We start from the raw sequence: 21282 nt of genomic DNA, 5'->3' as shown, positions 1-21282 counted from the left end.
TTTCTTTTTTTTTTTTTGAGATGGAGTTTTGCTCTTGCTGCCCAGGCTGGAGTGCAATGGTATGATCTCGGCTCACCACAACCTCTGCCTCCGGGTTCAAGCGATTCTCCTGCCTCAGCCTCCCGAGTAGCTGGGATTACAGGCACGTGCCACCATGCCTGGCTCATTTTTGTATTTTTTTTTTTTTAGTAGAGACGGGGTTGCTCCACATTGGTCAGGCTGGTCTCGAACTCCTGACCTCAGGTGATCCGCCTACCTCGGCCTCCCAAAGTGCTAGGATTATAAGCATGAGCCACCACACCCGGCCTGCAAGGTGGATTTCAAAGCTCAGCAGCGTGGACACCTGGTCAGTTATGCTCCTTGCCACTGGAGGTCTGCGAGGCGCATTGTCACACCTATTTCTCCACACCTATTGCGGAAACAGCAATTCTGGGATTTCTGCGGGCCTTGCTTCCTCGGGGAACTGGGAGGGTGGAGGCAGTGAGGTGAAACGCAGCCTCCTTCGCCGGTGTTGACCCTGGGATTGGGCCGGGTGCAGTGGCTCACGCCTGTAATCCCAGCATTTGGGGAGGCCAAGGCAGGAGGTTGGTTGGAGGTCAGGAGTTCAAGACCAGCCTGGGCAACATATCGAGACTCCCATCTCTATTTAAAAAAAAAAAAATGAGGCACCTGTGTTCCCAGTTACTCTGGAGGATGAGGACGGAGGATGTCTTGAGCCTGGGAGGTCAAGGCTGCAGTGAGCCATGATCATGTCACTGCACTCCAGCCTGGGCGACAGAGTGAGACCCTGTCTCAAAACAGAAACCAAAACCCTTGTGATTGCAGACTGTACTCATCTTCCCCCTCCTCCAGTATCCATTCTAAATTCCTCTCCCCCAGCAATTCCTGGCAGGTGTCACCAGGCTGCCTGGTGGAGTGACCCACACCTTCGTTTCTGAAGGGTCTGAGCACTTACGGATGGGCACCCCCTTCTCAGTCTGGGGTTGCTGCAGATGCCTGTGCACAGATACAGTGGGGGAGGGGAGTTCCCGAAGGCATCCCAGTGATCACGCAGGGTTGGAGATGCTGCTCCCGTCCCCACTGTGGGAAAGCAGCCCCACCTGCTCATCAGTGACCTCTGCCAACGTGCTGGTTCCTTTTTCCTCCTGCTGGCCTGGCAGCAGCTGGAATTGTAGTTCAGTAGGATTCTTGCTGATCCCCTTTGGTGACCAGGACATCCAACCGCGTGGAGCCCAGAGCTGTGGCACAGGAAGCACAAGATGGCAAGCGGGGCCACTCCTGTTTTCACCCCTTGTTTCAATCAAAAGTCATGTGTCTTGGCCGGGCGTGGTGGCTCACGCTTGTAATCTCAGCACTTTGGGAGGCCGAGGCAGGTGGATTGCTTGAGGCCAGGAGTTGCACACCAACTTGGGCAACATGGCAAAATCCCATCTTTACAAAAAATTAGCTGGATGGTGGCATGTGCCTGTAGTCCGAACTATTCAGAAGGCTGAAGCAGGAGGATTGCTTGAGCCCAGGAGGCTGAGGCAGCTGTGAGCCATGATCACACCACTGCACCCCAGCCTGGATGACAGAATGAGACACTGTCTCAAAAAAAATAAAAGTAGAGGACCTTTCCAGGCTGTAGTCAGAGAGAGAAAGGTGCCCATGGGAGAATGGTCAGAGTCGCAACATTGATGGCTTTGAAACTGGAGGAGGGAGCTACGAGCCAAGGAATGTGAGCAGCCTCTAGAACTTAGAACAAGTGAGGAAATGGCTTCTCCCCAAGAGCTCCGGAAAGGAATGCAGGCCTCCGGACCCCAAGCTTTGAGCCCAGTGAGACCAGTGTCCCACTTCTGAACTGCAGAACCATGAGATCATACATTTGTACTTTTTGTTTTCTGAGATGGAGTCTCACTTTGTTGCCCAGGCTGGAGTACAGTGGTGCCATCTCAGTTCACTACAGCCTCCATCTCCCAAGTTCAAGCGATTCTTCTGCCTCAAGCCTCCCAAGTAGCTGGGATTACAAACATGAACCACCACGCCTGGCTAATTTTTGTATTTTTAGTAGAGACGGGGTTTCACCACGTAGGTCAGGCTGGTCTCCAACTCCCAACTTCAAGTGATCTGCCCACTTCAGCCTCCCAAAGTGCTGGGATTATAGGCATGAGCCACTGCACCCGGCCCATTTGTACTTTTAAGAGCCACTACATTTGTGGTGGTTTGTTGTAGCAGAAGTAGAAAAACAATCGATCACATTCCTTAACCATCTCTACAACCTCAAGCTCCCTGGGAGCCTCCCTCCAGCCTCATTGGTCTTTCCAGTAATTGTGGTCTCCTGGCTTCTTGCAATGAAGTGCTGTCACTTGGAATACATGACTGGTAATGAATCCAGCTCTGTGACTGCCTCCCCTGTTGTCAGCTCTGGCCTGCAGGGGGGAGTCACCACCGACCTGCTTAGCAAGGCTTGCCTCTCTCACCGGCCTTGCTGATGGCGCCAGAGGAGGGGGACTCCTCTGATGGGCCTTCTACCTTACACAGCACGTTCATTCCAGCGTGCCCCGTTCGCTTACTGTCTTTAGTCTTCAACTCGATCATTTCAACTCCACTGATAAGTGGGTATTACTTTTTCCAGACTTTCTTGAGATGGAGTCTCCTTCTGTCACCCAGGCTGGAGTGTAGTGGTGCGATCTTGTCTCACTGCAACCTCCACCTCCCAGGTTCAAGCAATTCTCCTGCCTTAGCCTCCTGAGTAGCTGGGATTACAGGCACCTGCCACCACTCCTGGCTACTTTTTTTTTGTATTTTTAGAAGAGACGGGATTTCATCATGTTGGCCAGGCTGGTCTCAAACTCCTAGCCTCAAGTGATCTGCCCGCCTTGGCCTCCCTAAGTGCTGGGATTACAGGCCTGAGCCACCACACTGGGCCTTTTCCAAGCTTCTAACAGCTAACTGAGCAGTAAGTTTGCTCCATCTCCTGGGTTTGCAGTTTGGCTGTTAAATTCCATGTCCCAGGAAAGTGCCCAAAGTCAACGAGGTATTGCATATCCAAGTGGCAACCTTCTTTTTTTTTTTTTTTTTTTTTGAGATGGAGTCTTGCCCTGTTGCCCAGGATGGAGTGCAATGGCGCAATCTCGGCTTACTGCAACCTCTGCCTCCCAGATTCAAGTTCCTCTGCCTCAGCCTCCCAAGCAGCTAGGACCACAGGCACACGCCACCACGCCTGGCTAATTTTTGTATTTTTTAGTAGAGATGGGTTTTTGCCATGTTGGCCAGGCTGTTCTCGAACTTCTGACCTCAGGTGATCCACCCGCCTCAGCCTCCCAAAGTGGGAGCTGGGATTATAAGCATGAGCCACCACACCTGGCTGCACCCATTTTAAAAAGGGAGGGCTGGGTGCGGTGGTTCACGCCTGTAACCCCAGCACTTTGGGAGGCTGAGGCGGGCGAATCACAAGGTCAGGAGATGGAGACCATCCTGGCTAACATGGTGAGACCCCGTCTCTATTAAAAATACAAAAAATTAGCCGGGCGAGGTGGCGGGCGCCTATAGTCCCAGCTACTCGGGAGGTTGAGGCAGGAGAATGGCGTGAACCCGGGAGGCGGAGCTTGCAGTGAGCTGAGATTGCCCCACTGCACTCCAGCCTGGGTGACAGAGCGAGACTCCGTCTCAAAAAAAAAAATAAATAAATAGTAAATAACTAAATAGAGGGAAAACCACACACTGTATGAGTCCTTTTGCAACCAGATATCTGACAAATGATTAGTAGCAAGAATAAACACATGGGATAATTACAAATCAATTACAACCCAGAAGAAACAGACAACGGCGATTCACAGCAGAAACCAGAACGACCAAGCGCCAGGTGAAAAGATGTGCAGTTTCTCAAGCAACCAGGGAGATGCAAGTTAAAATCACAACCATATTGAAGAACATTTGTAAAATCTGTGGGTGCCAAGGAACAGGAAGAATGCGCGTCATCGACCCTCGCGTACGCACAGAGGGGGATCCGACCACTGACCCCACGGCTGGAGGGCCATTTGGCCATATCTAGTGGAGCTGAAGAAATAAACAGCCTCAGGGCCCAGCAAGCCCACTTCGATTTAAATGCTCACAAGTTCTCACACTAGAACAAGGACACACGTGCCAGAATGTCCGCTGCATCATGGTTTATAAGAGTAAAAAGCAGGAAACTACCCCAGTACAGTTTATCCCACGGGACACCACGCAGCAGCAATCCAAATAAATGAGCTAGAACTTCACTAATGAACATGGAAAAACCAAATTGCTCATATTCAATCTTTATAAAAAGTAACTTAGTGCCGTAAAGCACATCTCAACAGATTTCAAAAAATTTAAATAATGCAGAAAATGTGCTGAGACCACAATGCAATTAAGGTATAAACCAACAACAGTAGGTATGGAGTTTCCTGTTGATGGGGTGACGAGAATGTTCTGGAACTAGATGGTGGTGATGGTTGCATAACATTATGAATGTCCTAAATGCCACTGAGTGTACACTTTAAAATGGCTACAACTGTAAACTGCATCACAGTTTTTAAAAATCATTAACAAAAAATACCTCAGAAAACCCCGTATTAATAAAATAATACTCTCTGGCCAGGCGTGGTGACTCACACCTGTAATCCCAGCACTCTGGGAGGCCGAGGTGGGCAGATCACTTGAGCCCAAGAGTTTGAGACCAGCCTGGGCTGGTCACATCTTTAGTAGAGATGGGGAAACCCCATCTCTACGAAAAATACAAAAAATGGCTAGGTGTGGTGGCGCCTGTAGTCCCATCTACTTGGGAGGCTGAGGTAGGAGGATCACCTGAGCCTGGGAGGTCAAAGCTGTGGTGAGCTGTGATTATACCACTACACTCCAGCCCAAGCGATAAGAGACCCTATCTCAAAAAATACTACTACTCTTCTAAATAATTGATAAGTCAAAATAGAAAGCACAATGGGCTTCAGAAAACTAATAAGGAAAATATGACATTAAAATGTATCAGATGAAGCAAAAGCCACACTTAGAAATGTATGATTTCAGGCCAGGCGTGGTGGCCCATGCCTGGAATCCCAGCACTTTGGGAGGGTGAGGTGGGCGGATCACCTGAGGTCAGGAGTTCAAGACCAGCCTGGCTAACAGGGTGAAAGCCTGCCTCTACTAAAAATACAAAAATTAGCCAGGAGTGGTGGCACATACCTGTAATCTCAGCTACTTGGGAGGCTGAGGCAGGAGAATTGCTTGATCGCTTGAAACCGGGATGTGGAGGTTGCGGTGAGCCGAGGTTGTGCCACTGCACTCCAGCCTGGCAACAGAGCGAGACTCCATCTCCAAAAAAAAGAAAAAAAAAAAAAAAAAGAACCAAAGGAAGGAGAACGTGTCCCAGAGGGCTAGCGGGAAGGAACAGGTGGCCTCTCAGCTACATGCAACGCAGGCCCCTGCGCCTCGAGAAGAGCTGATCTATCTCGCAGACACGGAGATGGCCGGCACAATCCGAGTGGAGTGTGGAGATGTGAAAGTTGACTAGGGTTCAGTGTCCCAGCTGGGAAACGGCCCTGTCGTTATGTAAGTGAACGTCCTTGACCTTAGGAAATCCACACGGAGAAATTCATATCCAAAGGGGCATGGGCTCTAGGACAGTTCAGGCTCTAGTGCTCCTGGGGGCAGAGTCCAGATTCAGTTCCAGGCTAGGAGGAGCTTCCACGAATGGGCAGCACCGTGTCAAAGCCAAGGGTTTGTGCCGACTCTCCCTCACTGAAGGGAAGACCCCGGACCCACGACGGCACCTCGAAGCCCCCGAGTGCACAGACTGGCTCTTGGTTCAGAGCCTGGATTGCTTCATCTGACAGGGAGGACCCCAGGCCTCCGAGGCTGCGCTGCCTGGAAAGGCTCCTCGTGGCCATCTGAATGAGCCCTGAGCAGGTCTGAGAAGCAGAAACCCCTCCAGGGCTGCGACTTGGGAAGCGCAGGCCGGTTTCTTGGCCTGTGCTGACTCCAGGCCTCCGCCCTGCTGGGAGCAGTGTGACTCCAGTCAGCAGCCTTTGACCCTCCAGGGCCCAGACCCTTCTCAGCGGGTAGGGCAGGGGATCTGAGGGGCCTGAACTCCAAGCTGGGTGGGGACAAAGTCCTCAGCCAAGACGCCAGGTCCCCAGCCTGGGATGAATGCTGTTTGCGTTCCTCTCTCCCATCAGCTAGAGGAAGGGCCCAAAGACAAGCTCAACCCCGTGCCACATCTGTGCCAGGAGCAGCGCTGCCTCGCTGGGGGGGAGCACAGAACCTCCAAACACCCCCTCCCCACTGTTCCCCGGCTCGTGGGGACAGGCAATGACAGGCCTTCATCTGCCCCCAGGTGGAAGGGCTCAAACGCGCTGCTTCTGGAGGCGTCCTGGGTCCCCTCTGCTCTGATACCTTAGGCTTACCCCTGAGCCCAGGGCAGGCACAGGAGCAGACCCAGGAGACCCTGAGAGTGCGAGCCAGGAGCCAAGCCCCTGCGGCACTTACCTGGAGCCAGGAGGAAAGCCCAGGGGACCCAAACTTCTGCGGGCTGCGCAGGACGCCGCTGACCTCGGGAGCCCGGAAGCACGTGCTTCCCAGAAGCCACAGGTGTGCCTCGTTAGCAGAAACACAGTACCCGTGGGCCCTGCGCACGCCCCGCCCATGGGGTAAATCAGGACCTAAATTCGGTCAAGGAAGTGCACTCCCATTCACCAGGGCCCTGGACCAGACCCAGGTCAGGGCAGGGTCAAGGGCAGAGCTGCCCTGCAGAGCGAGGCATCCTTCGGCTGTGGGGCATCAGTGCCTGGCACAGAAACCCCACTTGGGAGGCCGAGCTGGAAGGATCACTTGAGCCCAGGAGTTCAAGACCAGCCTGGGCAACAAAGCAAGACCCCATCTCTACAAAAAAACTTAAAAATTAGCTGGCCATGGTGGTGTGCACCTGTAGTCCCAGTTACCTGGGAGGCTGAGACAGGAGGATCACTTGAGCCTGGGAGGTTGAGGTTTTGATGAGCTGTGGTCGTGCCACTGCACTCCCGCCTGGGTGACAGAGTGAGCTGTCTCTTAAAAAAAAAAAAAAAAAAAATTCCACCCACAGCAGGGGCTCTGGTTTCCTGGGTGCCCCTTTGATGACAGCTCCTAAAGTCACCTGTCTCCCTCCCGTTTCCCTCCAGAGACCTCCCAGCAATGCCAGTTTGCCTCTCTGCCCTGCCTGCCCGGCGGAGGGCTGTCCCCACCTCCTTTGAAATCTTTATTTGCTCACTGTTTTCTCTTCCAGCTGCTTAGATCGACACTGGCCCAAAGGGTTAAGAGCTTGGACCTCGGCTTCAGGGGCACCTCTGCCCAGAACCAGCCCCGCAGGCCCCAGGACCAGGACAAGCCCCGCACTGGCTGGCCAGGGCCACCCTCGGCGCGCTAGTGAGCAAAATGGCTGCTCTTCAAGGTTCTATGTTCTCCTGCCTGGGGCTTGGGGTCTCCACAGCTTTGCCCCCCGACTCTGGCAATCTAGGGCCTTCCTTCCTCCTGCCTGGAGGCCGGTCCTGCCTAGAGAACCCCTTCTAGCCCGCTGGCCCTGCCTGGCCCACCCTCCCTGCCCAGGGGTCACTCCCTGAGGCCTGCAGGACCCAGTTCCTATTCCTGAACTGCCTCCTTGGCCAACCTGGCCTCCTGCTGGAACTTGGGAACCTCCCAGGTGGCCAGGCCCCTCCCCAAGACCCCCAACACTCATAGGGTGAGGCTGTCAGATGCAGACGAGAGACCACCATCCCTCCCCGGGGCACCCAGGAGAAGGTGAGGACACAGACTGGGGGACAGGTGTGTTTATTACCCACGGTCAGTCACACGACATGAATCACCACCCCTGCCTTCAGCAGACTTTACCAAGGGCTGAGGGGCCTCCGGGCCAGCTCCATGGCCCAGCCCCACCGCCTGCCCAACACCAGGACCCTGGGCCTCGTCATTCTGACCCCAGCCCTGCTCCTGACCTCTGACCTCAAGGAAAAGACAGACCCCACCAAGGGCCTGTCCCACTGGGTCTTCATGCCGGGGCACCAGGGCCCCCGGGAGCACAACTGAGGTGTCCCTGAGTGTCACTCAGCTCCCCCCACAACCCCGCCCCCAGGAGGCCAGGGCCACTCAGGTGAGGAACATGAGGCACAGTGGTGAGGAGGCAGAAAGGCCCAGAGGCGGAGCTGCCAGTGGTCGGAGGGCCTCACTCCCTTGCGGTCTGATCCGGGTGGCAGCACTGAGCCCGTCCGGCCAGTCCAGGGGGCCGGGGCCCCAGGGAGCCCCCGCCGGGCCGCCCAGTCTCTGAGCCGGGGTCAGGGTGGAGGCCCCGGCTCCCACCCCTTCCCGCAGTCCTCGGGCAGCCCGCCACGGGCTCAGCTCCGGTAGCTCCTGAGCAGATGCCCGGCGATCACCAGCCGCTGGATTTCGCTGGTGCCCTCGTAGATCTCAGTGATACGGGCATCGCGGTAGTGCCGTTCTGCTGGCATCTCTGTCACATAGCCCATGCCGCCCAGGATCTGGATGGCCTGAGACAAGAACAGGGGCTCAGGAGGGAGAAGAACCCGGCGTGGGGAAAGCTGGAGAAGGGGCAGCCGGCCCCCTCAGGGCTCACCGCGGACACTCACCTGGTGGCTGATGGCGGTCGCAGCCTCCGAGGCGGCCAGCTTGGCCATGGCTGCCTCCTAAACATGGGGGTACAGTCAGAGCCTTCCCTTGAGGAGACCCCCCCAACCCCTGCTCACAGCACCTCAGCAGGGGAGGCCTGTAGAGCCTCCCCATGGGGCAGTAAACCCCAGGCCCACACCTCTAACCCACAGGGCCGAGGGGCAGAGATCCGCCCCAACCTCTCCCCCTGTCCCTGGGCCCACCACATTCTGGGCCATGGCTCGGGGACCCCTGTGGGCACCTTGATGAAAGGCTTCTTGTTATCCTTCAGCATGGCAGCGCGCCAGGTCAGCAGCCGGGCACTCTCCAGGGCCAGGGCCATGTCTGCCAACTTGAACTGCAACAGCCCCACCCCACACCACAGGTCAGCAGCTGCCCCTCCAGGGACGGGAGGGAGGGGAAGGAGGACGGAGAGCAGTCAGGAGGCCACACTTCCTGCCCACTGCCCAGCCTCCAGGCCCAGCTCCTAAAACTGCCATTACCTGGATGACCTGGAGCTTGGTGAGGGGCGCCCCGAAGGCCATGCGATTCTCAGCATAGTTCACAGCACAATCGAGGGCGGTCTGGGCAATGCCCAGGGCCTGGGAGGCGATGCCGATGCGGCCCATGTCCAGGGTTTGCTGTGGGGACTGCCCTGGTCAGTGGCCCGCCAGCCGGGGGGCGGGCCTGGCCCCAAGGTGCCACCCCCACCGCCGGGCTCACCATGGCTATCTTGAAGCCCATCCCCGGCTCCCCCAGGATGCTGTCCTTGGGGATGCGACAGTCCTCAAAGATGAGGTTGGCCGTGGATGAGCCCCGGATACCCAGCTTGTCTTCCTTCTTCCCCAACGTGAGCCCAGGCGTTGGCATGGGGACCAGGAAGGCACTGATGCCCTGAACGGAGGGGCGGTGGTTTTCTCAGAGCGGCCCCTCAGCCACAGCCTTGCACCAGCACATCCAACACCAACCCGGTCCCCTCCCAACCTCCCTCGGAAGCTCAAGCCCTGACACCCTCTGCCAGCTTCTGGGGAAGGTGTAGACTTCAGTGGCAGCTGGGGAGGGACAGGGACAGCCCACTTGCCCTAGAGCAAAAATAGGCCCAGTCGGGCCGAGGAGAGAAGGCTCTAGAAACTGAAATGACAGCAGCCCAGGATCTGGCTGAACCCCTCTCTGGGATGCCCACCTTGTTTTGCAGGGCTCTGTCTGTGCTGGCAAAGACCACGGCAGCCGAGGCCTCCCAGGCATTGGTGATCCAGGCTTTGGTGCCATTCAGGACCCACGAGTCGCCCTCGGCCCGGGCGGTGGTGGACGCGGCTCCTGCATCGCTACCGTTTCCTGCCCACAGACTCAGGGCTCAGCGCAGGCCCCACCCCACACAACCTGAGGGCACCAGCCTCACTCGCTCCACACCCTCTGCTGGTGGGCATGAAACCCTATGACTCAGGCTCCAAAGATGAGGGTCCCAAAGCTCTCAGTGACGGGCCCAGAGGGCAAAGGGGGTGTGCAGGAATTGGGCGTCTTAAACCAGGGGACCCGAAGGCAATTTTCCTCCCAGCGCCGTGGTGGCAAAAGTGCTCACCCCACCAACCACACGGGGAGCCTCCCCTCTGGCCTCTGAAGCAGTGGGCAGTTGGCCCAGCACCTTCCTCTCCTCCCCCTCTGGGCCTGTCACCCTAAGGACAGAGTGAGAGGACAGGGCAGGTACCTGGTTCGCTGAGGGCAAAGCAGCCAATTTTGTCACCACTGGTGAAAGGCGTGACCCACTTCTGCTTCTGCTCCTTGGAGCCAAACTTCAAGATGGGCCCCAGGTAGAGAGACTAGGGGGAGAGCGGGGAGCGGTGGGAGGCCCCAGGCCCAGGTACATCCTGCCCACCTGCGGGCTGCACTCAGGGCCTGTTCTCTCCAGGGCCTATCCAGTAGGACCAAGGCCTGTGACGTCTCCAGAGAGATCAGGCCTGGGAGCCAAGGCCAGAGTCTGCCCGCTCACAGGAGCCTCCCTCCACCCATGTGTCCCAGGGGCCTGGGGTGGGGGGGCTCACATTGTTCACACTCATGATGACTCCAGTGGAGGCGCAGCCGCGGCTGATCTCCTCCATGGCGATGGCGTAGGCCAGGTAATCAAGGCCGGCACCGCCAAGCTCCTCGGGCACGTCCATGGCCAGAAGCCCGAGCCCGCCCATCTTCTTCACCTGGGCACAGGGAAGGACAGCACGGCATGGGCAGCTGCTGGGGGTGAGTCCACCCTCCCCAAGCCCAAACCCTCCTGCCCCCGAGGCAGTGCCTGCAGAAATTCAGGCCATGTGACCCCAGCCATCCACAGGGGATCCCCAAGTCCAGACGCTGAAGACCCATTCCCACTGAGGTCTGTATGACGGCACTACTCATTCAAGCTGTCCTGCCCCCGCCTCCACGCCTGTTCCCCGCTCCGTCCACAGCCACGGCAGCGAGCAGGCAGAAGGCACAGGATGCTTTCAGGGAACTCTGAGGTAAGGAGCAGGACAGCGTAAGCCACACTGACCTTCATCCAGCCCCCTCTGCACATCCACACACACACACCCTCCCCACCACAGGGCCTCTGCACATGCCGCCTCCTATCCATCAGCTGGCTATCGCCCCTCCTCTCCTGATCGCAGCTCAGGCCTCACTGCTTTGGGCTGCCACCCCCAGCCTCGCTGAGTCAAATCCTTCAGTCCCTCTCCCACAGCACCTCTGTGGCTGGAATTTCTCAGGGATGAACGTGCTTCTCTGGATTAAGGTCTTTTGCCCTCACCACGAGGGCAGAGACTGTGTACACTCTGGCTCACTGCTACATGCCCAAGGCCAGTGAGAGAATGAATGAAGGCTAAGAGCTTGGGACTCTGAATTCTGAGGAATAATAATATTAAGAGCGGGCCAGGAGCAGTGATCACACCTGTAATCCCAGCACTTTGGGAGGCCAAGGTGAGGGGATTGCTTGAGGCCAGGAGTTCAAGACCAGTCTGGGCAACATAGCAAGACCCCATCTCTACCAAAAACAAAACAATAGTATTATTACTCTCAGGTGAGTAATATGGGAAATGTGGACCACAACAGAATCTACCTAACTTCAAAAAAGAACAAGGAAAACCACTTACCTCTGGGAGAGCAGGGAGAGGGACGGGGACAGGGAGGGGAACCGTTGCTTTTCACCAGCCCTTTTATACAATTTTACTCCTGCAACCATGTTATTTCATTTTATTTTATTTTATATTTTATTTTATTTTTGTGACAGAGTCTCACTCTGTTGCCCAGGCTGGAGTGCAATGGTGTGATCTCAGCTCACTGCAACCTCTTCCTCCCAGGTTCAAGCAATTCTCTGCCTCAGCCTCCCGAGTAGCTGGGATTACAGATGCCCAGCACCACGCCCAGCTAATTTTTGTATTTTTAGCAGAGACAGGTTTTCACTATCTTGGGCAGTCTGGTCTTGAACTCCTGACCTCGTGATCCACCCACCTCGGCCTCCCAAAGTGCTGGGATTACAGGCTTGAGCCACCACATCTGGCCTCAACCATGTTCTTGTACTACAGTGACTTACATAAATAAGAATGTTTGCTAATATGTTCTTGTTTTTCTATAATAAATGTTACTCCTGTGAATATAAAAGTTTTACCTTCTCCTTCCCCAAAACGGTACTTACCTCAAAGGACTGTTCTGAGGCCTGACTGAGATAATATACATGAAATGTAGAGCTCAGCACCTGGCCCAGGCTGAGGTATTGGTGGACAGCATTTAGCATCAAGAAGTGGCTGCCAAGTTCCTTTTTTTTTTTTTTTTAGGACTGAGCGCGGTGGATTACACCTGTAATCCCAGCACCTTGTTTTGTTTTCTTTTTTTTTTTTTTTTTGAGACAGTCTCGCTTTGTCACCCAGGCTGGAGTGCAGTGGCGCGATCTCAGCTCACTGCAACCTCCACCTCCCGGGTTCAAGCAATTCTCCTGCCTCAGCCTCCCAAGTAGCTGGGATTACAGGCACCCGCCACCATGCCCGGCTAGTTTTTATATTTTTGGTAGAGACTGGGTTTCACCACATTAGCCAGGCTGTTCTCGAACTCCTGACCTCAGGTGATTCACCTGCCTCAGCCTCCCAAAGAATCTCAGCACTTTGGAAAGCCAAGATGGGTAGATCATTTGAAGCCAGGAGTTTGAGAACAGCCTGGCCAACGTGGTGAAAACCATGTCTCTACAAAAAATATAAAAATTAGCCAGGCATCGTGGCAGGTGCCTGTAATCCCAGCTACTCAGGAGGCTGAGGCAGGAGAATTGCTTGAACCTGGGAGGAAGAGGTTGCAGTGAGCTGAGAGCACGCCACTGCACTCCAGCCTAGGTGACACAGCGAGACCGTCTCAAAAAAAAAAAAAAAAATTATTGTTTTTTAGAGACAGGGTCTCACTATGTTGCCCAAGCTGGTATCGAAATCCTGGCTCAAGTGATCCTCCAGCCTCAGCCTCCCTCATGCTATTAGAGGCACGAACCACCACACCAAGCCTGGTTCTTACTTTGATAATAACATATGGAAAAGAGGGGGCACCTAGGAGCCTGCAGCACTTCCGTGACAATCCGTGTGTCCCTCTGTAAAACTGCTTGATTCCTCCTTGAACTGTCGGAAACTCGCTTGTGAGACTCTAAGCACGGGGCAGGCCGTCCTCATCTCTGAGTCTCCCACGCGTACCACATGTGGGGCATAAACGTGTATGCTGAGAGGCTTGAGCTATGACCCCCGCAAGTGCACATCAAGCTCTGTGGCCCCCAGGTAGATGCTGTGCTGCAGTCAGAGGGCAGAGAAGCTGGGAAGGAGGCCAGTGTGTGGAAGGCAGCAGGACAAGATGTCCCCATCCCAATCCCAGGCCCCGTGAGTACGTTCCCTTCTGTGGCAACAAGGACTTTCCACACGTAAGTGAAGCATCTGGAGATGTGAGGGTTATTCTGGATGATCAGAGTAGCCCAGTGTCATCACAGGGTCTTTGTAAGGGAAAGACAGACACAGACTCAGAGAAGGAGAGGTGACGACGGAAGCAGAGCCAGGAACTCTGGCAGGAAGGAATGCAGGCAGCCTCTAGAACTGGAAAAGACAGGAGCGGATTACCCCAGAGCCTCCAGAAGGAACTCAGTCCTGCCAATGCCTTGATTTAGCACTGTGGGACCCACACTGGATTCCTGACTCAGGTTGAGTAACTGGTGAACGCCATTTATCATCAAGTGGCTGCCATGATTTTGTTTGTCTTTTCCATTTTATTTTTGGTAGAGATGGGGTCTTGCTATGTTGCCCAGGCTGGTCTTGAACTGTCAGAGAATATATCTGTATTGCTTTAAGCCACAGGGTTTGTGGTCATTTGTTACAGCAGCAATAGGAAACTCATCCACAGTGACAAACGGGAACTCAGAGCTACCAGGGAGGTATCATTTTGAGAATTACTAAAAAGAAGATCATTCTGTGGCCACCACACACCTAGGGAGGGGGGGCCTGCTCAGAATAGGCACCATTTCAGCAGGCAGGAAACAACTAGGGAAGGGGGAAGTCCAAGGGAGAGAGTGCTTTCTGCTGCATTTCACTGGGAAGAGGACCTGGAGACGCAGACCTGCGGCAGCACAAACGTGGCCTCTGAACAGAACACTTTTCTTTTTTTTTTTTTTTTGAGACGGAGTCTCGCGCTGTGTCACCCAGGCTGGAGTGCAGTGGCGCGATCTCGGCTCACTGCAAGCTCCGCCTCCCAGGTTCAGGCCATTCTCCTGCCTCAGCCTCCGAGTAGCTGGGACTACAGGCGCCCGCCACCACGCCCGGCTAGTTTTTTGTATTTTTAGTAGAGACGGGGTTTCAGTGTGTTAGCCAGGATGGTCTCGATCTCCTGACCTCGTGATCCGCCCGCCTCGGCCTCCCAAAGTGCTGGGATTACAGGCTTGAGCCACCGCGCCCGGCCAACAGAACACTTTTCTAGCCCACACTTCAGAGTACTTTGCCAGGCGCGGTGGCTCATGCTTGTATTCCCAGCACTTTGGGAGCTGAGGCGGGTGGATCACCTGAGGTCAGGAGTTCGAGACCAGCCTGGCCAACATGGCAAAACCCCATCTCTACTAAAAATACAAAACATTAGCTCAGTGTAGTGGTGGATGCCTATAATCCCAGCTACTTGGGAGGCTAAGGCAGGGGAATCACTTGAATCTGGGAGGCGGACGTTGCAGTGAGCTGAGATCGCACAGTGCACTCCAGCCTGGGCAACAGAGGGAGACTCTGTCTCAAAAAAAAAAAAAAAAAGGCTGGGTGCAGTGGCTCATGCCTGTAATCCCAGCACTTTGGGAGGCCAAGGCGAGCAGATCACGAGGTCAGAAGTTCGAGACCAACCTGGCCAACATGGTAAAACCCCATCTCTACTAAAAATACAAAAATTAGCCAGGCGTGGTGGTGGGCGCCTGTAATCCCAGCTACTTGGGAGGCTGAGGCAGGAGAATCGTTTGAACCCAGAAGGCAGAGATTGCAGTGAGCCGAGATCATGCCACTGTACTCCAGCCTGAGCAACAGAGCAAGACTCCGCCTCAAAAAAAAAAAAAAAAACCAAAAAAACACAACTATTTTATTAAGGAACACCTCTGCTGCCGGACAATACTCTAAGTGCTAGAAATACGCAGGTCTCCAGTGACTCAGGAGGCGGATGGGGCAGGAGAATCACTTGAGCCCAGGCGTTCAAATCCAGCCTGGCCAACATGGTGATACACCTGTTTCTAAAAGAAAATTTTTTAATTAAAAAAATTTTTTAAAAGGGTGTGGTAGCTCAGGCCTGTAATCCCAGCACTTTGGGAGACAGAGGTAGGAGGATCACCTGAGTCCGGGCGTTTGAGACCAGCTTCACCAACATGGCAAGACCCCATCTCCACAAAAAATTAATAAAAATAAAAATAAATGAGCCAGGCATGGTGGTGGACACCTGTGGTCCCAGCTACTGAGGAGCTGAGGCATGAGGATCGCTCGAGCCCAGGAGGTCGAGGTTGCAGTGAGCCGTGTTTGTGTCACTGCACTCCAGCCTGGGTGACAGTGAGGCCCTGTCTCAAAAAAACAAAAACAAAACAAAAATGAATATGCAGGTGTCCAAGACTCACGGTCAGGCCTGCGCGTGAACCTTACCGAAAGCCTCTTTCTCTAGCCCGCCAGCGAGACAGAATGAAGCTAAACGAGCTCAAGCCGCCCCACCCTCCAAGAACCTTCAGATCTCCCCGGACACAGAGACACGCCCTCCTTTTCACCCCAGAGCTTGTTGGTATAAAACCCTGGAATAAATGGTGCATGAGCCAATCGCTTCGTAACTCCATCTCATCCCCAGAAACACAGTGGGAACCCAAATTCCCAGAAAGAGAGTAAAAGGATGAAACTCTCCTAGGTGCGTTCAGTTCCTCATACTCACCTAAAATGCTTGGTCACACATCCTGACAGGTAGCAAAGTGAGGATGACCCCATATTCCTCTTACAAATGAGGGAATTCACACAGAAAGGGTGTGTGGCATCAGTGGCCAGGTCTAGGCCACCAGGAGGCAAGACAGAACCCCAGCCTCCTCCTTTCTACACAGCACCACCTCCCTCTGGCTAATGCAACACTTCTCAACGAGCTAGAATCAAAAGTTGTAAGAATTCACAATTCCCGCCCCCAAAGGACCTCACTAGCGTATACTGTCACCCTCAATTTTCACCCAGCTCCTGTCCTCCCTCCTTTCTCACCATCAGCATTTTCTTCTACAGCATCTACCAGCTGGGAGTGGTGGCTCACACCTGTAATCCCAGAACTTTGGGAGGCCCAGGCGGGCGAATCACAAAGTCAAGAGTTCGAGACCAGCCTGGCCAACATGGTGAAACCCCGTCTCTACTAAAAATACAAAAATTAGTTGGGTATGGTGGTGTGTGCCTGTAATCCCAGCTACTTGGGACGCTGAGGCAGGAAAATTGCTTGAACCCGGGAGGCAGAGGAGGCTGCAGTGAACCGAGATCACACCACTGTACTCCAGCCTGGGGACAGAGCGAGACTCCGTCACACACACAAAAAAATAATTAAAAAAATAAAGCATCTACCTCTGTCTGTGAAAGACATGGCAGTTCTGCTCACTCCCACTCCGGTGTTGAGACAGCAAATTTCAAAAGAGAGGAGCGCCGCTCTGGGGCAGCACATGAGAGCACAGCCTTCTCCACCCCATCCCAGAGCCTGGACACAGTCACCTCACCCCATTTTATCAGCGGTGACAGGGGCTGTTTCCCAGGCTTTCTCACTATGAAATTCATCTCTAGATTTCAGGCAACATACTGTGGCCAGTCACAGCAACATTCTAGAAAAAAAACTGGGGACAAATCAATAACTGTGGTAATGTGCACTCGTTATAGGGCCTCCTGAAAAAGAGACAGGGAGACCAGCACCGAGGGAAGGAAAAAGCGGTGGCAGGAGATGGAAGAGATGAGATAGGCAAAAAGAAGAAACCCAAAATATAATTAAGCGGTGGCTCACGCCTGTAATCCCAGCACTTTGGGAGGCCGAGGCAGCCAGGTCACCTGAGGTCAGGAGTTCAAGACCAGCCTGGCCAACATGGTGGAACCCAGCCTCTACTAAAAATACAAAAATTAGCAGGGCGTGGTGGCGGGCGCCTATAGTCCCAGCTACCTGAGAGGTTGAGGCAGGAGAAGAGCTTGAACCTAGGAGACAGAGGCTGCAGTGAGCCAAGATTACACCACTGCACTCCAGCCTGGGGAACAGAGTGAGACTCCATCTCAAAAAGAAAAGAAAAGAAAAGAAAAGAAAAGCAGCCCAGGGGGAAAAAAAAATGGGTTCGAGTTTGTCCGTCATTTCTGACCTATGTAAATTGATAGTAATTGACTAACAGCAGCCAGGCTCACCCCAGTCCCAATATTTTAGTATTTTCTACAGAGGGAGGCCTGACCTTCAGAGCTATATCAAGGGGTGGCCTCCTAGAGCCCCCTGCAATGGTCACTCTTGGTTCCTAGTGTCTGTGACCCAGCAACCCAGACCTGCACCCTGAGAAGAGGCAGCAGCACTGACGAGGCTGAGCCTGGTGGTCTCCAGACTCCCAAGAGAAACCGTAAGAAAGGGTATAAGACCCCTTTCCCAGCAGTGACAGACAAAGCAAGCCTGCAGCACCTGCTGCCTTCGTATCTGGGAAACAGTTAGTGGGTTCCTCATATAAAAACAATGTTTTAAGTCCCTTTTAAAACTCATTTTCAAGGCCGGACGTGGTGGCTCACACCTGTAATCCCAGCACTTTGGGAGGCCGAGGTGGGCAGATTGCCTGAGCTCAGGAGTTTGAGACTAGCCTGGGCAACATGGTGAAACCCCATCTCTACCAAAATACAAAAAATTAGCCGGGCATGGCAGCATGCTACTCAGGAGGCTGAGGCAGGAGAATTGCTTGAACCCAGGAGGTGGAGTCTGCAGTGAGCCAAGATCGCGCCACTGCACTCCAATCTGGCAACAGAGCAAGACTGTCTCAAAAAAATGTTTAAATAAAAAATAAATTAAAATTAAAATTAAAAAAAAAAAAACAGACAAGGAGAAGAGGCCAGAGAGGTCTGACTTTTCACAAAACATTAACTAAACAGCTATCTACTACTGAGTGTTTACACCAGGTGCTGGATATCTTACTAGGCCAGAGTGTACAGCAGTAACATCTTCAATGCGTAGCTGCAGACAGACTGAATGCAAATGGAAGAACACAATGGCACGGGAGGGAGTGCGCTCAGGGCAAAAAACAGTTCAAGCAGGCTGGGCGCGGTGGCTCACGCCTGTAATCCCAGCACTTCGGGAAGCCAAGGCAGGCAGATCACCTAAGGTCAGGAGTTCAAGACCAGCCTGGCCAACATGGAGAAACCCCATCTCTAATAAAAGTACAAAAACTAGCTGGGTGTGGTGGCAGCCGCCTAATCCCAGCTACTGGGGGCTGAGGCAGGAGAATCACTTGAACTCAAGATCCTGGCAGAGGGTGCAGTGAGCCGAGATTGCGTCACTGACCTCCAGCCTGGGCAACAGAGTAAGAGTCCGTCTCAAAATAAATAAATAAATAATAAGTAAATAAAAAAGAAAATAAATCAAGCAGGCTGCAGCTGATGAGCTCCATGACCTTGGGTACATTATTTACCTTGTTCACAAATCTGAGTCCATGGGGTATATAATAATAGTACCTTTGGCCAGGCATGGTGTCTCACACCTGTAATCCCAGCACCTTGGGAGGCCGAGGCAGGCAGACCACCTGAGGCCAGGAGCCTGGCCAACATGGTGAAATCCCGTCTCTACTAAAAATACAAAATTAGCTGGGCATAGTGGTACATCCCAGCTACTTGGGAGGCTGAGGCAGAAGAATCACCTGAACTCGGGAGGCGGACGCTGCAGTGAGGCGAGGTCGCAACATTGCACTCCAGCCTGAGCCACAAGAGTGAAACTCCGTCTCAAAAAAATAAATAAATAAGAATAGTACCTTCACCTCACAGGACTGTTGTGAGGAACAGATGGGATAACCCATCTCAAGAACAGGGCCTAGCGCATGCCAAGCACCCTAAAAGCACTATTAGAATGAGCACAGTGGCTGGCACACAGCAAGCAACTGACCATCCACCACATATTACTGTTGTTCCAGAAGTTAAGTACTGGCTACTGGCCACAGGCTGGACAAGGGAAACTTCCAGAGCATTTTCTGGGTTCCAGGCCCTGCTTTGGGGTTCCTCTACCAGAGTCCAAGTGCCGCTGTCACTGCCACCACTCATTCAGGAACAGAGGCAGACCGCCATGATGGGCTGCTGAGGTTGCATTTTCACCTGAGCGGCTGGGAAGAGCTGTTCCTTATCCACCTGGGCTGCAATGGGAGACAACTCCTTCTCTGCAAAGTCCCGGCATGTCTGGAGCAACATCTGGTGCGTCTCAGGCAGTTCCACAGACTGGTAGATGGTGTGTAACTGCCGCCAGGCCCTAGGACAGAGAGCTGCCAGCAAGGGCAGAAGTGAGTGGAAGGAGGAGGCAGGAGGTCTCAAAGAATCCTAGTGACCCACTAACTCAGTGGTTCTCCACCAGGGAGGGTTGTGCCCTCCAAGGGACATCTGGCAATGTCTGGAGCCAGTTTTAGTAGTCTCACCTAGAGGAGGGGAATGCTATTGGGACCCAGTGGATAGGGGCCTGGGATCCCTGCTGAACATCCTACAAGGCAGAGGACAGCCCCCACAACAAAGAACTGTCAGCCCAAAATGTCCATGGCTGCCACTGAAAACCTCCTACTAACTGAATGCTTAGTATACTCACTAGACATTTCCATACACGACATCCTTCAGTCCTCAGTATAATACCAATAGTAATAAGACCTCAGCTCTGTGACCTTAGGCAAGGGTTTTAAACGTCACTGAGCCTTCGTTTCTATAACAAGTGGAGGAAAATAGTATTCCGCTCCTGGGAGTGCAAAGATTAAAGAAAGCCTAACTAGCACTTAATACAGTTCTCAGTAGCGTTCGTCTTGTAATTCACGCCAGGCAAAGGAAGCTCTGGCTATATGTGTCACGGCTGCTACAGCTGGAGACGTGTAAGATGGGAAAGGTACTGTATTGACCAGCAAGAACGAGCATTTGTGGAGCACCTGTTAGACGCCAGGCATGAAGTACTTTACATACCCTGTGATTTAATCCTCCCAACAACTCTGATATTCTCTGTGGGCATTTTACACAAGGGCCAACTGAGGCTGAGAGGGGCTGTCTTGCCCAAGGTCACAGATGCGGGTCTGGTTCAATCCCAGGCCTGGCTCCGGAAGGGCGCACCCTGAACCTCTAGTGGGGGTGAAATGAGGGGAGGGAGATATGGATGCAGCCCTGAGAACTGGGCTGGCGGCTGGGGTCAATCGGGGGGCTAGGGGTCTGCGCAGGAACCGGGGACGCCTAAAGGGCCGGGCTGGTCCGGCGCGAGGAGCAGCAGAACTGGGGCAAAGGCCGTGAACGCTCCCGGAGCGGGGCTCCGCCTGCCAGCGGCTCGGATAGAGCCGGCCACCAGGACCTCCGCCCGCTGGGCCAGGCGCGGGCCGCAGCCCCGCCGTACGGAGTCCGAGCGCACTCACCTCTGCGGACAGGGCCAGAGGCCCGGGCGAGCAGCGCGGCGGCCATGGGCGCCAAACACGGCCTCAGGCTTCACGACCTCCCGCGGCGAGCGCGCTGTTCCGGACGGCTGGGGGGCGGGACCCGCGGCAGAGGCCACGCCAGTAGGGCCTCGGGGGCGGGGCCTCCAGTGGGTCCCTCCCAAGGCAATGAACCGACGCTCGACTGCGCGCGTGGTTGGTCAGCTGGCTGTTCGTGCCCTCATTTGTTAATCAAAATGCTAACAAGACAAAGCTAAGGATAGAGCTTCGCAGAAAGGCCAGAGGTCTTTTTAAAGCATAAATAAGATAGCGATCTTCGGCTTAAAACTTTGTTGGCTTTGTCGGCGGGCCCATCCCTCCTAAAATCCAATTCTATGGCTTAAAAAGCCAAGACCTGCCTTGGCTATCAGGGCCCATGCCCACTGTTCCCTGGTTATTGTTGCTCAGCTTTACGAGGCAGCTCTTCTCTAAGACCCTTAGCTGGTTCCTGACTCGGGGCCTCTGTGATCACTGTTCCCTTTGTCTGGAATGCCCCCTCTTCATTCAGG

At 54.0% G+C, this 21282-nt stretch overlaps 1 protein-coding gene across 2 annotated transcripts; it reads right to left on the bottom strand.

Moving 5' to 3' along the window:
- Positions 1-7784: 7784 nt before the first annotated feature.
- On the bottom strand, positions 7785-20879 carry ACADS (acyl-CoA dehydrogenase short chain). Of its 2 annotated transcripts, none has more exons than XM_025403654.1 (10): positions 20717-20879; positions 19440-19603; positions 10671-10820; positions 10337-10448; positions 9815-9966; positions 9355-9525; positions 9135-9272; positions 8894-8989; positions 8613-8669; positions 7785-8513 (listed from the first exon to the last, which is right to left on the bottom strand). In XM_025403654.1, the coding sequence occupies exons 1-10, from the start codon at positions 20760-20762 to the stop codon at positions 8361-8363; spliced, it is 1239 nt and encodes a 412-aa protein (XP_025259439.1). In that variant the 5' UTR covers positions 20763-20879; the 3' UTR covers positions 7785-8360. The 2 variants fall into 2 exon arrangements, with proteins under 2 accessions (XP_025259439.1, XP_025259440.1); XM_025403655.1 differs by lacking the exon at positions 9815-9966 and adding an exon at positions 9616-9755.
- Positions 20880-21282: the final 403 nt, after the last annotated feature.

The sequence above is a fragment of the Theropithecus gelada genome, chromosome 11 (assembly GCF_003255815.1).
Source record: "Theropithecus gelada isolate Dixy chromosome 11, Tgel_1.0, whole genome shotgun sequence".
NCBI lineage: Eukaryota > Metazoa > Chordata > Mammalia > Primates > Cercopithecidae > Theropithecus > Theropithecus gelada.
Note: the sequence above shows the minus strand (reverse complement) of the source record. Positions and strands in the feature narration are given on the sequence as shown.